The sequence below is a fragment of the Lissotriton vulgaris genome, chromosome 3_1 (genome assembly GCF_964263255.1).
Source record: "Lissotriton vulgaris chromosome 3_1, aLisVul1.2, whole genome shotgun sequence".
Classification (NCBI taxonomy): Eukaryota; Metazoa; Chordata; class Amphibia; order Caudata; family Salamandridae; genus Lissotriton; species Lissotriton vulgaris.
Window position 1 is genome coordinate 88836320 of NC_141689.1, and position 15791 is coordinate 88852110.

The 15791-nt window shown below is 43.6% G+C and overlaps 1 protein-coding gene across 1 annotated transcript in view; it reads left to right on the top strand.

The window, feature by feature from the left end:
- VAX2 (ventral anterior homeobox 2) overlaps positions 1–13348 on the top strand; it is a 469611-nt gene extending 456263 nt beyond the window's left edge. The window contains exon 3 of the mRNA XM_086962849.1: positions 10451–13348. Within this exon, the coding sequence (XP_086818975.1) occupies positions 10451–10915 (465 nt within the window). The 3' untranslated portion in view covers positions 10916–13348. The remainder of the gene's footprint in view (positions 1–10450) is intronic.
- Positions 13349–15791: the final 2443 nt, after the last annotated feature.

The following is a 15791-nucleotide window of genomic DNA, read 5'->3' on the forward strand; positions in this document are numbered from 1 at the left end:
TGGTCATACAATCACTGCGAGCTGTGCGTGCAAGATTGTACAGATACTATAAATGCCCGGGGTGTGCGTATCTCCAACAGAGAGTAGGTTAAACATTAAGGGTGGGCGAAGTTGACGGAGTACTATTACGCGGAATTCAGCGAAGTTGAACAAAAACTCCACTCCGTTCCTTCTCATCCCAATTAATAAAATAAAAACCTCACATACCTTTGCTAAAACAACAAGTAACTTTATCTTTACATGCTAAAATGCATATAGTCATCTCATATAAGTGAAAATTTTTATCTAGCAAGCAGTGAGAGAGGTGATGATTTTAGGGTGCTCCCTAACCTAGGGAGAGAACCAAGCCGATGCCTTGAACACAAAGTGCACGTCATGCTGAATGATTCAGGTGTGGTCCCATCCTCCTAGGACCACCCCAAGCACAGTTACAGGCAAAAATACAATTCCAAACAAAGGCCCTGCAAAGCATTAAGGGACGAGATTTTAGCGTGCAGTGAATATTATAGTATACAATATCAAAACATTCCTCAAGCGTCAGCCTCTCCGGCTCAGCTGAGAGCTAATTCTATAATATTCACTGCACTCTAGAATCTCGCCCCTTAATGCTTTGCTGGCCCTTTGGTTGGCATTGTATTTTTGCCATTAACTTTGCTTGGGGTGGTCCTAGGAGGATAGGACCACCATCGAATCGTTCAGTATGATATGCTTTTTGTGTTCAAGGCATCTGCTTGGTCCTCCCCCTTGGTTTGGTTAAATTTAAAACGTAATGCAACAATATGTTTTATTAAAAATAATGACATTCATTTTAATTAATTACATACATCACTTTTAATAATCATCAGTGCACAGGGCTAAGATCCTGGACTGCGTTGGGAAAGAGGAGTCCACATGCTAAACATCCCTCAGGGTTGACCTCCGAGAGAGGCAACCGTGGTTGTGCTGCTTCTGAACGGGAAGGGAGCGGAGAGGGGGAGATTGAGGAAGTTTGGCTGTGGTGGGGGGTTTGTAACTGGGAACCTCATTCAGAGGTTTGACTGTCCATAAAAGACTGACTTTCCGGGCAATTACAGCCTGTGCCTTGCTCCTGGGTCGAGGTGCCTGGCACAAGTGGGGGGGTTGTAGAGGTGGGATCTCTTCCCACCTTCACCCATCTCTGGGAATCAATGGCAACTGAGTTACACTGCCTGAGGTGAGAGTGGGCCCACTTTTCCCCTATTTCTGATACACGGTGCACAGTGGGGCTACAAACATGCCTTCAAAGCAAAAGCCCTTAGCCCTCTGTTCCTAAAGGCACCCAACCGATCCTCATGGCGCTCACTGTTGAGTGGAGAATTGTTTCTGGGAATTTGTCTATGATGTGAAAACAATGATTAACCCAGTAGCTGCTAACTGGGGGTACTAACTGAAATTCTGTAGTGGCGGTGTGAACACTCTGATTTCCCTGAAATATTATGCAAGGATTAACAAACAGAGTTTAACTTACTGTTCTTCACAATGAGAGAACGGCCCCTTGAAGTCAGTAGAGCAAGGGCCGTCAGCGACCAACAGCACAGAAGCTGATTTATGGAGGTTGTCTTGGGTGGAGAAGGGGGCCCTGCAACTGGACGATACAACAAAATGGGGAAAAAAGGGGACCACACTGCAGCAACAAAATAAGGTGGGCAAGTACACCTTTCTTAGAAGCAGACCTCCTGGAAGGGATATGGTAAAAGACTAGTGGTCCAACACAATTGAGGTCCTAATCAAGGTTAGTTTAGTCAATCATACGTATACGACCATTGAACTGTCCTTCCCAAAAAATTTGTTTAAATATTGAAATATTCTTTGGAACAAACTCCCTTGGAGGCACTCCTTACCCTTTTATATCTTCACCCAAGCCCTCATGGGTATATTGGGTTGCTCACTGTGTGTACCCAATTAGTTATGGTACATCTTTGTCCCCACGAAGAACTGGGGGGTTGAAATCAATTCTAGACACCAGGTTGTTAAACTCATTCCTCAAGAAAGAAAGTTCATGATGATGACCTTCATACAAGTTCTGTTGACTTTGGACTACAAGGATTTGATGGGGTCCGTGGAACTGGCAAAGCTCCTACTTTCATGTGACCATCCTGCAGTCCACAGAAAGTATCTTCTTTGTGAAGTGAGATCAGACAACTTCCAGTTTAGACACACATATGACAATTCCCTCCCCGTGGAGTCTTCACTTTAAAAGATGGGTACATGTGAAGATTTAGACAGTTTAGACAGTTAGAAGTTAGACAGTTTTTCCCCTGTTTTCCCTTCTTGTATGATTTCCGACATCCAGCTCACATGTGCGGATGTTAGAAATCGCAACATGCATGCACCTCACTGCAGCACATGCAAAGGACGCTTTAACCAGCTTCAACTGCCTTTAGAATTGGTTATCCCGAATGCCAGCTGGCATTTTCATGCTGCTTAAACCCTGAGAACTTGTGCTTCATTCCCCTACAGGTATCCTGTGGGAGGATTGTTCATGTTAGGACTTTGTTTAATCCTAAATACAAACTTTTGGGAACTCTTTTGTAATGAGCATTTCATACCTGACTTCCTTCTCCCTTTAAAGGGATATCTCTACTGGAGTTTTCTTTGGTTTCCCTCCAACCATTTGTAAATTAAAATTGCTTATGATCTATCAGGGATGAGGGAGTTGGGGTACTCTTTATGTTATTATTCTTGCTTTTCTATATTCCATGAAAAAGTCAAAGTCATTATTTTGGTATGATTGTGCAGTTGTCTCTGGTGTGCAGAGCCCTGCGATACATGTGCATTTTGACAAATAAAATTTGTTTAAAAAAAAAATTTGCTTATGATCTCATGGATGTTGGACCCTCAGAATATATTGGGAAAGATGACACTGGCCAGTTGGTCTCCTCATTCCTGAGGCACTAGGATTTGTATTGTATAAAACATACTGATGGTTGGGGGCATTCTTAAATGAACTATTTCTGTGTGGAGGGTTACTCTGCTTAGCTAATTATACTGTCTCCTCTCTGTCTTTTACGTCCCGTCCAGCTCATTCTGGGATTATCAATAAATACCTTACCCTAAAGTATTTGATTTTACCATATCAAACCAGGTCCAGCCTTCCTATTATTGAGTGCAGCCTACTCCTTCTCATTGTGGTAAAAATGCCACATCTTGGATTGGGAAGCTCAAGTAATCTCGGATTGGGTACTTTATAGATAGAAGCCAATGGGATCACCTGTCAGCAGAAATGATGTATTCCTAAAAATGTAAGATCTAATATTCATATATGGATATTTGTGCATACACAAAATTGTTCACCATGAAAAAATATAAAATGCAATTGGCCAAAGTATGAAACAATAATATAAAGAATCTCCCCCAACGTACTCATAGGCCGACTGATAACATAAATATGTCTTTAATCCAACTACAATAATGATAGATCAATAATAAAAACAGGTTCCTTGGAGATTCTAAAACGAGTAACAAACATATTTTCTGCTAAGAAAAAGTAAAAATTACACCAAAAAGACTGTTTATGTGGTGATGGTGTTTGTTATCTGTTTATCATTGATACACTCATAATACAAAAAACATCGTACTCAAGATTTCTAGATTTTAATAAGAGCACCGCCCGCCACAATGTTAAAAATGCTGGATGAGCCCACCACTCTGGCGGGCGCATCATAATTGCTATGGCGGGACCGCCGCACACGTGGCGGACGGTCCCGTTTCCACCGGGATGGCGGACGGACAAAGTCCGTCCACCATCCCAATGGACCCCGTAGATTGTATCGTTTTTTTCTATTCCTTAACTTTGCGATGTGGCTGTCATGTAGCACTGTAAACTTGGGTTTTAGAAAATGGAGAGTATACATATACATTGGCGATACAGAAAAAGGCAAGTTGCACAGACGTGACAGAAATAGTCTACGGATGTCTGTGCATACAGTAGCACAATAAAGCATGGTCTGTTGGTTTTCTCAACGCTTGTTACTCCTTCTGGTCTTATATTCCAGTTAAAAAAATAAGATATTGGGGAGAGGATGTAGCCTTATGGCGAGAGGGGCCGACTTCGAAGTTGGGGGACTGGGTTCGAGTCTCGGCATGGACGCTCAACATCCTGTGATTCTGGGCAAATCACTTGGGGCCAGATATACGACCATTGTATTTAGCACCACACAATTTGCAACAAATTTTGAGGCACAACTTGCGAGTCGCTAAATCCAATGTACAACAGTGTCTCAGACACTGTTTGCGATTCCCAATGGGGTCGCAAATTGCAAGACTCATGAATATTAATGAGCCACTTGCAATTTGCGTGCCCATTGGCAATGACTGGCCCTCCCAGGGATGGTGGCCTGGCTCAGCAGACCACCATGTCTGGTACTGCTTTTCACTAAAACAGGTTTTTTTTCTTTAAGAGGAAAACGGGCTGCATTAAAAAACAAAAAAGAACCGTTTTAGTTTCATTTTTTAAGGGCATGCAGTGGTCCATGGGACTACTACCTGTCCTTGAAAAATATTTTGAGAGCTAGTCACAAAGGGGAACGGGTCCCTTGGGGACCCCTTCCCATTTGCAACTCTATTACCACCCTGTTGAAGAGGGTGGTAATTTGCGAGTGTTTTGTGGTCGCAAAACATTCATACATGGCTTTGGGGTCGCTATTAGGAAGGGAACAGCCATTCCTAAAAGCGACTCGCAATTCCTAAATAGCGAGTCGCAAATAAATTGTGACTCGCTATTTAGGAATTGTACATAACCCTTTCCCATTTTGCATGCGCAAACGGGTTGCAAACCTGTTTGCAAATGCGAAATAGGGTGTTACATCTGGCCCTTAATCATCCAGATGCAGTGCTGTGTTGTGCACGTGTGTTGGATACATGTGCTGGGGTGTACGTGTGCCTGTGAATGGTACAGTACATGGGAGATGTAGTAATGTGCAGTGCATGTGTGTTGTATATATGCGCTGGGTGTTTGTGTGCTTGTGAATGGTACAATACATGGAAGATTCTGGGTTCCATTTTGGGAGACCCAACTTGAAAAACAGGAGGAGGTAGAGGAATCCCCCAGATTTGTGGATTGCTGAATTCCTGTGAGCTAGGTAGGAAACACTAGAGGAAGGGAGTGCCAGGCTCTTCAGCATACTGGAGCCGTCACTCTTGTAGAAAAATTTCAACAAAAATATTTTCACCTTTCTCGAATCTAAGGAAGTTCTCCTTGTCACTCAAATGAGTTTCCAACAGCAACACAGAACTTAAACAGCGTTGCTGGCTGTGGTCGTGGACCTTAGGTGTCTCCTTAGATGAAGGAGGATCTGCAGCCATCATCATTTTAGACCTTAGTGCTGACTTCTATACCGTGGACCATCACATTTTTGTCCAGAGAATCTCAAATGCCAGTATTGAGGTCAAAGCACTAGAATGGCTCTCCTCCTTCTTCGAGAATCAATCTTTCAATTATGCTGCTGGGCAACAACTTCTGCAGCAGTGTCCAGATCCCTATACCAGACAATTTGCCTACCCCAAAAGCTCCATAAAGAGCCTTGGGATGTGGTCAGACTCCAGTCTTACGATGGACCGTCAAGCCAAAAAACATGCTGCCAGTTGTTACAGTATCCTGAGACTTTTGAAGAAGATTCTTAACCTTGTTCTTTTTGTCATGTGTTTCCTGCATGGCCCATTGTAGTTTTCCCTATTTTAGCCTAATTGAGCACGTTGTAGGCCGCATTTTCTTTTACACATGCTACTGTACAAACCTGCTTGCTTTTGTGTCACATTGTACTTTTACACAAATATTGCATATATTTACGTGTTTTGATCTTTTCCCGGGATTTAGTCTTAACACCATACACAAATTCAAACAACAAGGCCCCTTGTTATTCTCAATGGTCAGACAGTAGCATGTACACATAACACAAGAATGCAGCTGCTGTTTATTATCGCACACGTCTTGTCATATAACTGATCACAGGAGTTTAAGGGGACACTGAGTGAGAGCTCTGAGTCGAGATTGCTACGTCAGCTGAGATGTAGAACGTCCATTGTGTATGCTTAGGTACGGGGTCCGCCACTAATCCAGAGATCTTTAAGATATAATCATCTCGCTTTAGTATAAGGGAGTGGGTTTAGGATATTCTGTCTTATAACATGACAGCTTTTTATAGTATATGGTTTATTCACCATGCTAACAGTATTTTTAGTATGCATTTGTTTTCTAATTGTGGCACAAATACAGCATTTTAGAACACATTAGTTTGAAGAAATATTTTATTCTTCCTTCATGTCTCTTGTTTATTTGATTGTGGACAGGTACGATTAAAAAATCGAAAGGGTGTGTACTGATACCATGATCTCTGAGAGGATTGAGAGTGTTGTGTTCTTGGGTGTCAATTCACTTGTTTCTCTGCTAAGGTTAGGAGGGCAAGCGAGGCACTATATCTAGTCGTACTCGAGTTCATAGATACTGAGGGGCTATGATGGCTCAGTCCCTCCATGCCGATGGTCTACGATCCCAAGCTCAGTTCTGTTCATGAGCAGAATCCCTGCAACACTTTCATTACCCAAAGAGTGATCATGCAGGCCCTCGTATTACCACGCCTTGACTACGGGAATACCTTGTATCTTGGTTGACCCCGGTATGTCATCAGAAGGTTACAGACCATGCAAAAAATCTTGCTGTATGACTCCTGATAAACATCCCCAAACATCAGTCTGTTACCAGGGCTCTCAGAGACCTTCACTGGCTTTCCGGTGGAAAATTGAGTTCAGTTCAAGACCCCATGCATTATACACAGGGCAATCAATAAAAAGGTTCCTTCACTGCTAGGACCGTTAGCCTCCCCATATCTGCCTGGGAAACCTCCTAGATCTTTAGCTAATCTACTGAATGTCTCTAGGATTCGTAGAGCAAGATTGGGTGGTTGTTCCACTTTATTTTTGGCACCTAACCTTTGGAACACCTAACCTTTTGAACTGCCCCTACGGGGGCACGAACTCCCCTTCTGCAAAGCCTTGAGGACCTTGCTGTTCAGTGACTAATTCTCCTACAACCTTGACAAAGTACAATATGTGTCAGCACTGGCAGGCATCCAGGTAGCCATGTGCTACATAAAAATTCCAGAATAGAATACTTCAAAGGGTTCTTCGGAATTCAGAGAGATGTCACTTGAAAGAGGGCACATCTCAAAAAAGGAAATGGGGCTGATAAGAGAATAATAAGGAGTAGAGCTGAGGCCCTTCAGTAAGCTTCTGGTACAAATATCACTGTGGTGACCTCCGTGTGTGAACCTCTATGCACTCCCTTGGTCTGTGTTAGTGGTGCTATCAAATTTGGAGTCGCTCCTGCGTTGCAACACAGCTTTCTGGAGGAAGAGAGGGCAGAGGAGAGGACATTACGAAAGGAAGCAGAACCCCAACCTAAACTTCAAATATTCAGACTCTAGTCACATTTCGACTACAAATGGACTACAAGAAGGGGAATGCGAGGCCCCCTAAATTGTCACCTGTCAGATTGCCAGTCATGCTGTGTGAGGAGGAGAAGCTCTGCATGCCTTCTGTCTGTGACCAGGGCTGGGGGCCAAGGCGTGCCAGTGCCCCGGCTGAGTGAGGAACATCATCCAGTAAATCCAAGACCACCTGCCCCTGGAGGATAGAGCACCAGTGCCTGCTTGCTTGCCAAGACTAGTGTGCCCTGTGAGGATTAGTAGAGATTTGGAGGAAGCGATGTCCAGTGGAGAATCCTGGTGATTGGACCTCTGTAGCTAGGTGTTAGGAGACGGTTGCTGCACCTATTGGGTCGTTGCCCGTGTGTAGGTTAAAGTTGTTGACTGCCGTATGCCAAAGGAGGGCCGCTGTGAAGATAGGTGCCATGCCGATCGAGCCATAGCTCATGTGTGGAGTGAAGTTGGTGGCCCAGTATCCCAGACAAGGCCACCACGAAGATTGCTGCTGTGCCTGTTGGGCTGTTGCCCATGTACAGAGTGAGGACTGTGAACCCGTACAGCTGGGGGGGGGCACAGGTATAAGACAAGGTGCATGGTTGAAACCGTCATCTTAAGGAGGAGGCCCCGTGGTGACACGAATGGGCCTAAGCCCCAAATCAGACCAGCACCAGTAACTTCGCACCTCCACCTGTGGGAAGGATCCCAGGAAACTTATGAGCATCGGAGGTACATGGAGGACTCCCTGGCCGCTGCCTCTGCAAGACTGTGTATGAGGACGCGCAACAGCTGCACCTCCCAGTCCATGTTTGGGGAACTTACTGGAGACAACCACTGTAGCTAGCTTCAGTGCCCACAAAGGAGACTCGCTGGAAGACTCTTGTCCATCGGGTCGTGCTGGTGTGGGTAATACTCATTTATGGGCCAAAAGGCCCTGGGGGAACTTGACTCCTATATCTGTGCTTCGGTGTTGGAATACTTTTAACTTTAATAAAGAGTCAGACTCCTGAGATTTAGACTACTAACGGGGTGTAACCTAAATGTTGCCTATAGAGAATGGGGAATACCTACTACTGTCAACTAGAGGGTAGTGAGGCTCAGTAACCCACCTATAAAACACTAGAGCCCTGACCACATGGGACTGATGTATTATTTGTGAATGCCATATTTTACATTGAGTTTGCATATAGGTACTCCTTTTTTCATTTAAGCAAGTATTTGATTGGACCATCATTTATTGCCGCTGCTTAACATATTTTGAGTTGTAAACCTGTGTTCACCTCCGTGTCTACCACCTCCCAACCCCTCCTCCCACTTCCCTCCAAAAGCCTTGGACTGCTCAACCCGCGCAATCACTGAGAGCCAAGTAATGAAAGGTACTTCCCAGCTGCTCACTACCCATAGTAGATCGGGCCCCTGGATATCAGGAGTAAAAGATCTCAACCACCCCAGTTGGGCCTAGTTGCTCATGCTTGCCCAGTCGACCTCTGAACAGGGTTCCTGGAGTCTATGCGCTCAAAAGGTTGTGGATTTCCTCTTTTTAAGATCGTGCGGTCTGAACCCAAGATGGGCGGATTTAATGTTGCTAATAGTGACGCACAGCAGTCTATACAGAAATATTTTTATTTCTAGGAAAAAAATCTAGTGGTATAATATGAAATGCTCACTCAGATTTTCACGTAAAAAGAATGTAGCCATCAGCTGTTGTAAGATAGCTTAGTGCTCTGCTTGCTGTTGAACAGGGAATGCAGTGTTAAATTCGGCCAGAGAACACCTGGTTGTTAATTTTTTAGTTCAGTATGAGTGCCAACAAGACAGATGTGTTATAACAAAAAAAAAGTTATGTAGGAGTTAGGAAACAATTCAATTTGCTCTGTCTGCTATGTAAGTGTCCATATTATTATTCCACAATTCCTGCCTGGAAAGTAAATCATTTATCAGTGCTCCACTCTCTCTAAGGAATTTACTCCCCAGGAGTCCAAGAGCATCAACTCAGGAAGGTCTTAAAATATCTTGTTTAAAGAAGCCTGGACACTCTCCTGCTCATGTGCCTTTTACAATAAATGGGAGATGACCAGCAAAGATGGGCTCTTTTCTGCAGTATAGATTATGACTAATATTAAGACTGGCCCAAGGAGGAAGCGAGGAGTAGAGCACAACCATGGGACTTCAAAAAGATATGAGCAAGAGCACGTTCAAGAAATAACGTGGATCTTGATTCAAAAAATGGACTTTGAATATGATGCTTGAGCAGGCTCTTGCGTTCCCAATTCGTAACACTCTTGGTGATAGCAGTAACTTAGTTATTGATTAGATTACAGTACATTATTTTTGTTGTCCTAGTGCTTGTCCTTTTGCCTATTCATGGGATATCACTGCGAAACAGGATTTGAACATTGTATTGTATCACAGTGTGTCTATTTTATCCTATTCTAACTTGGTGTGGACGGAAGGTCATTTTATGGTTATGCTTAGAGTCCTTTGGCAGGATTTATGCATATGTGGACTCCTGGGAGATTTTCCCCACAAATTGATATTATGCATTGTTGCTCTTGCCTATATACACTTTCCAGATTTGCATATTCTTGAATTAAGCACGTATTGCAGGGAATAGGTTTCCTTCTTGGATTCGCTTATCTGATTTAGTGTTTTCATGAAGCATAAGAAACAAATTCAGGCTTTCGGATTGGCATGATCTGGCCAAGGCCATCCTACCAGTTACCTTGCTGCGTTCTGTGGCACTCCAGTTACCCTGCATGGTACAGAACCAATGCAATGCTTTCTGCCACTTTACCCTTACTCAGAGGTAGCATTTCGTTATATTCTAAAGCAATTTGAGGCCTCCGGCAGTTGTCCCATAGGTTCATGCCTCGTATTGTCTTGTCCTAATACTGGTCGTGGCAAGCATTCAAAATAAAGAGAGTGATGTACGCTGTCTCACTCGCAGCATTAAAAAGAAGCACATTGCCTCCTATGTGTTTATCTGATCTTTCTTTATCTTTATTTTTACATAGGTGAAAGTTTGGTTTCAAAACCGTCGGACGAAACAGAAGAAAGACCAGAGCAGAGACTCAGAAAAACGCTCGTCGTCTACGTCTGAATCTTTTGCCACGTGTAACATTTTACGACTCCTGGAGCAGGGAAGGCTGTTATCTGTGCCGGCGCCACCTAACCTGCTGTCTCCCACCCAGAACACGATAGGCTCTTCGCCTGCCGGCAATGGCTCAAGCATGGGAACTCCTGGAAACACCTCCCCAGGCATTAACTGCACCCCACCAGGGAGTGGCACCTTCAGCCTACAGGTCCCCTCCCTGTCATCTTCGTCCTCCAGGTTACCAGCCCCCCTCTGCTTCTCTGGACCCTTGCTAGGTAATCTACACGAGTTACCCCCGGGGTACGGCCTGGGAACCTCTGCTTTTGAGCCTTACATGCGCCTGGAAAGAAAAGACCTTGTTCCTGGCAAAAAGTCAAGCTCTTAAACAAAGCAAGACGAACTCAAGGTGTCGGAATCCACTGTTATCCGCCTCAGTCACACGTGATGGGCTACAAAAGACAACCAGCTTCATGTGTGAGGCACTTCTAACACTGTGTACCAAATTATTTCAAGTGGTGTTTCCTTGTTTCACATCAATCTGAGATGCACTACTCTCTGGTGGGATTCCCTGGTTTCAGGCTACAACCTATCGGGAGCTGAATGGATGTCATAGTCAGCCGCCATGTCTAGAAGATGCTTACTCTGCCAACAGCAATGTGTAACGTCATATGAGTACATGTCTGTGTCTTGTGTAGAAGGGGTGGCCTTAAATGAAGGTGATGGGTCTAACAAGAAGTTAAGTTGCACTGCGATATTCAGAGTTGTGTGATTCGGTAAAAGTGTGGGTCGTTCCATTATAGTCCATCACGGGGACGTATGTTCTGAATGATGATTCAACATTACAGTTTCAGCTGGGCTCTGGTACCATGCAGATTGAAGGAGGGTGGCCTTGTAACAAAAGTGTCCAGTTCATCTTCCACCTACAAAGACCTCATGTGCTTAGAGAGAAAAGCTTATAAGTAATGGGAGATATTAGGTACGTGAAACAAAAGCCTTCACGTCAAATCTTGCCACCTTGTGAGACTCAGTTTATCTAAATTAAGTCATGAATGTTTCTGTTGTTACCTTATTATGAAGGGTTCATTTTAACATTTCAGCTAAAGAATAAAAAGAAATACAGGGAGGCATTTCGGCACTGTATCTCAGTATTGTGCTAATAATATCGACCTGCAGCTGTGACAATAATATTGACTGGAAAACAACCTAACAGGTAAGTTAATAATAGCAAATCTACACTTGATGATCTTGTGGTAGTGGATAGTAGGTAACAATATATCTGCAGGGCGATATTTCGACCACAGTATTGTGGCACACAGCTTTCAGACCATACTGGCGACCTTTATTAAAGCAGACCCTAAAGTACAGCCCGCCAGCACTTTCTAATTGTTCTTTCTGGAAAGAGTAATGGTTGGTCTAGCACATGGCCGTCTCGTTAATTTTCTTTCCCATTTCTTCAGTTCACCAGAATTATAGAGGTACCAGGAGTGACATTTACACACTCTTTGAACTCCTGATGACGTCATAGGAAACAATGTTACATGGCCTATGACCCTAAATACATCACAATAAATCACATCACACACCATAGAGCATTAAACAATGCTAGTTATATGTGTTAAATTATTAGACAACTTCACATTTACAGAAGCAGACAGGGCAGGCATAAGAGACACATGCAGGTGGATCGGGACATGTTTTATCATTTCCAACTGACCCTTTAACAAGTCATTATAATATTATGCCTGGCCACCAATTTCTTGCTTATTCATGTTGGAGGATCGTGGAGCGCACAAGTGCACAGACCTTCCATTCAAGAGTTGGTAGAGATTAAAATGGCAGTTCACTGGAAAGTTAAAGTAGGTCCCAACTGTTACCCATGATCCGTGAGACCCCTAATATTGCCGGTGATCTTTTCTATTTGGGGGAATGCTTCCCTTTCAATCACACACTGCCAATTGAGTTTGAGAGTCATATATGTTACCTGAAAAGACCCCACCAGGATTTGCCGCCTCCTGAAAGGCACGATTCACTCTCTACTTCCCCCATTTCAGTGCCTCTTCCCCTTCCATTTCCATGGCTCGCACACCATCATTCCTGCTAAGGGCACCACCTACCCTTCGACCCATCACAACCCACATCTGTCTCTCCCTTGCACAACTTGTTTCTCCAGGTTTAAGATGTCCTTGTATCATAATAATGGTGTTACGATCATCCATGTGAGCTATAATAGGGGGTAAATCTGACATGAACACTTGTGCAACAAAGCGACACAGTAATTGGCAACCATTTTGAAACAAGTCAAGTGATGCTGGTTTTCCCTTGTGCAGGCCATGCACAGTCTTGTGGTCCATGGATTTCCTCTGGAATGCTCTCTAAGACGTGCCTGTCCTTGCACAAAATAAACCCTGCAAGATGCAGGCCACCACATGACTAAAAGAAAATATTTTGTGACATCCTAGCACAAAAACAAAATGGATTGATATCCTTTCAATCTCATTGACCTCTGACAACGAAAGATTCTTTGGTGTCATTACCTTTTCCACCATTCACGCCTACCAGCAAGCAAAACATTTTCATAGTCTTCAATGGATCAAATTATTTTCAGGTATGCATTACCATCTTAAAATGGTTTATATTCATTGACTTTGTCGGTATCACCCTCTTAAAAAGCTGACTTCACCATCACAGGAAAGTTAATAGGATCATAGGCATGTAATGTGAGCCTAGCAACAAGGTCTAATCGTAGTACGCAGCCCAAGATACAAGCAGCTGACCCACGCACACAAATCACTCTACGACACCGGACCAGATTGCCTCAACTCTCGACTGTCCTTCTACACACCCCCCCGCCAACTTCGCTCCTCCAACCAAGCCTTCGCCACTTTACCTCGCATCAACAAGACCACCATGGGAGGCAGATCCTTTTCATACCTAGCTGCTAAAACATGGAACTCACTCCCCGCTTACCTTCGCCTCACCCAGAACCACCTAGCGTTCAGAAAGCAGCTTAAAACATGGATATTTGACAAATAATCCTCCTCCCCTTCCTAAGCGCCTTGAAACCCTCTGGGTATGTAGTGCGCTATACAAATTTTTTGACTTGACTTGACTTGACTCACACTGGACACAACCCTGGAGGGCACACTTAACACATCCTAGGGAAAGGGGAACTAAATATCTTACAAACAACCCAAGAGACTGGGCCTCCAGTAGGCATTTTACCAGCACTGAAAGTGTGGTAGCCACCTTACTGAGCACGTAAAGGCATTTAGGATGTACAGTGTCCGTTAAAGAAAGAAACAAATACATGTAAACATTAACTGACACATTTCTGGTAGCACTCTGACACCATACCATTTCTTGGAGCCCTTTATCATACCAACTTCTGTGGACACTTAAGTCTCACGCCCCCAGCCTCATTCTCACAGTGTGACTGCACTGCATCACCTCTCACAGCATAATGGAAGTGCAACACTGACACAGATCAAGATAGAGCAGCAGCTTTTTCCGATCATGACAACTACTATCATTAATGTCTTGGCACAGAACATTTTTAACTCAGTTATCTATCACCTGCCCAATAAAGCTCTTCTTTGATATGTACCCTGTCTCTGAATATCCAAGAGTGCCAGGAGCACATTCAAAATGTTCACCCTATGGAAAATCTCTGCCCTAGCTATTGCAGGTAGTTGAATGAACTCAATATCTAATATAACTAAAACAGACTTGTACTGGCATATCCAGGGTGTGTCAAGAAACATTTATGACATATCTTTCCATTTCTAAAGCTGCGAAAACTGCAGGCGGCATCCGACATCATGCAGTACGCAACTCCTACACACATGCGATTAGCATTTACACTAATGGCTTAGTAATATTCCAACCCAAAGTAAACAACCTCTTAGCATTTGAAAGGATCTTCAATAACCGCTAAGTGATCAAAAAATCAGATGAAACGAAATAACATGCATGTAGCACAGAAATTACATGAGCGTCTTCAGGCTGGCAGTAGTTGGAGAGCAGTAGCTGGATGAGTGATATTGACTCCAGTGATGGGAAGCAGCACGGGAGGGGTAGGTAGTCCTGGATTAATAAGTTCCTGATTTATGGAAATGTTCTCATGCCGCCTTTTCGTGGTCACTCATATTTTTACTCTATACAAATGTTCTTTCACCAAGCTCAATTTTACTTCTGATGCCTCAGTAGTGTTCCACACATACAAGTTTTCCTCCTCTGGCAGGCTTAGCTTTAACTCCCACAATCCTCTGCAATATCATTTTACTTCCAGGCCAAGTGAGAAGTACACATTTTGGAACCTACTGAAACATTCCAGAATTCATTTCTGAGTGTCTCACTGAACTATATTCCAAATTAGAACATTGGAATGTTGGGAGCTCCATTAAAAACAATGGAGTGCTCCGGGCTTATTATGGCTGGTATAAGCCTGGAGCTCCACCATTCCAATGTTTCTTTGTTCACAGCTCTGGCTCTGAACAAAGGCTTCAGGGAGCCTGAGGGATTCCAATCCCCTCACGCTTCCAAAAGGCTTTGTTTTTTTTGTTAGAACATTCTGTCCTCTAGTGACAGAATGTTCTAATAGCCTTATAGCCCTTCGTAGATGAGCTATACCTCTATTAAAGTCCCTCTCCCTTGTTAAAGGCGTTCGCCTTCGGCTCGGGGCCTTTAATGCTGGAGAGAGCTTTTAATAGCCGATATAGCCCTCTACGGCAGGCTATAAGGCTATAGCAAATGCACAAGATGGCCTATTTAACTAGTGAATTAGATTCATTAAAAAACTACCAGCATTCCAACTCCAAATGTATCCACCGTCCTCCAATGCAATATAGTCTCCCAAGCCAAAGGCTATACATTTACTTTCCCGCTGGTGTGGGAATCTGTCCCCCAGACAAAAATATATGCCTGCTGCAGAAATAAAATATTTTATCATGTTGACTAACATTTGTTAGGAAATGTTTCTAATGGCCGATAAGTTGGGCTGCAAAGAAAGTCTAGGCCTTCCAAAGTAAACGTGTTATGACATTGCCTCCTTCAGTGGACCATTCAAGTATGCACATAACAAAGTCATCACTGTGTCACAGTCTGTTACGTTGTATGGACTGATTTAGAGTTATGTGGCAATGGAAAATTCTGCATTTTGCCAAAGAAGTTTTGTTCAATTACCTCTGCCATACTATGCTTTTGGTGGTTATAATACCTGCTTCTGATGAATTGTCTAAGGGTTTTCCGTTTCTACCCAACTT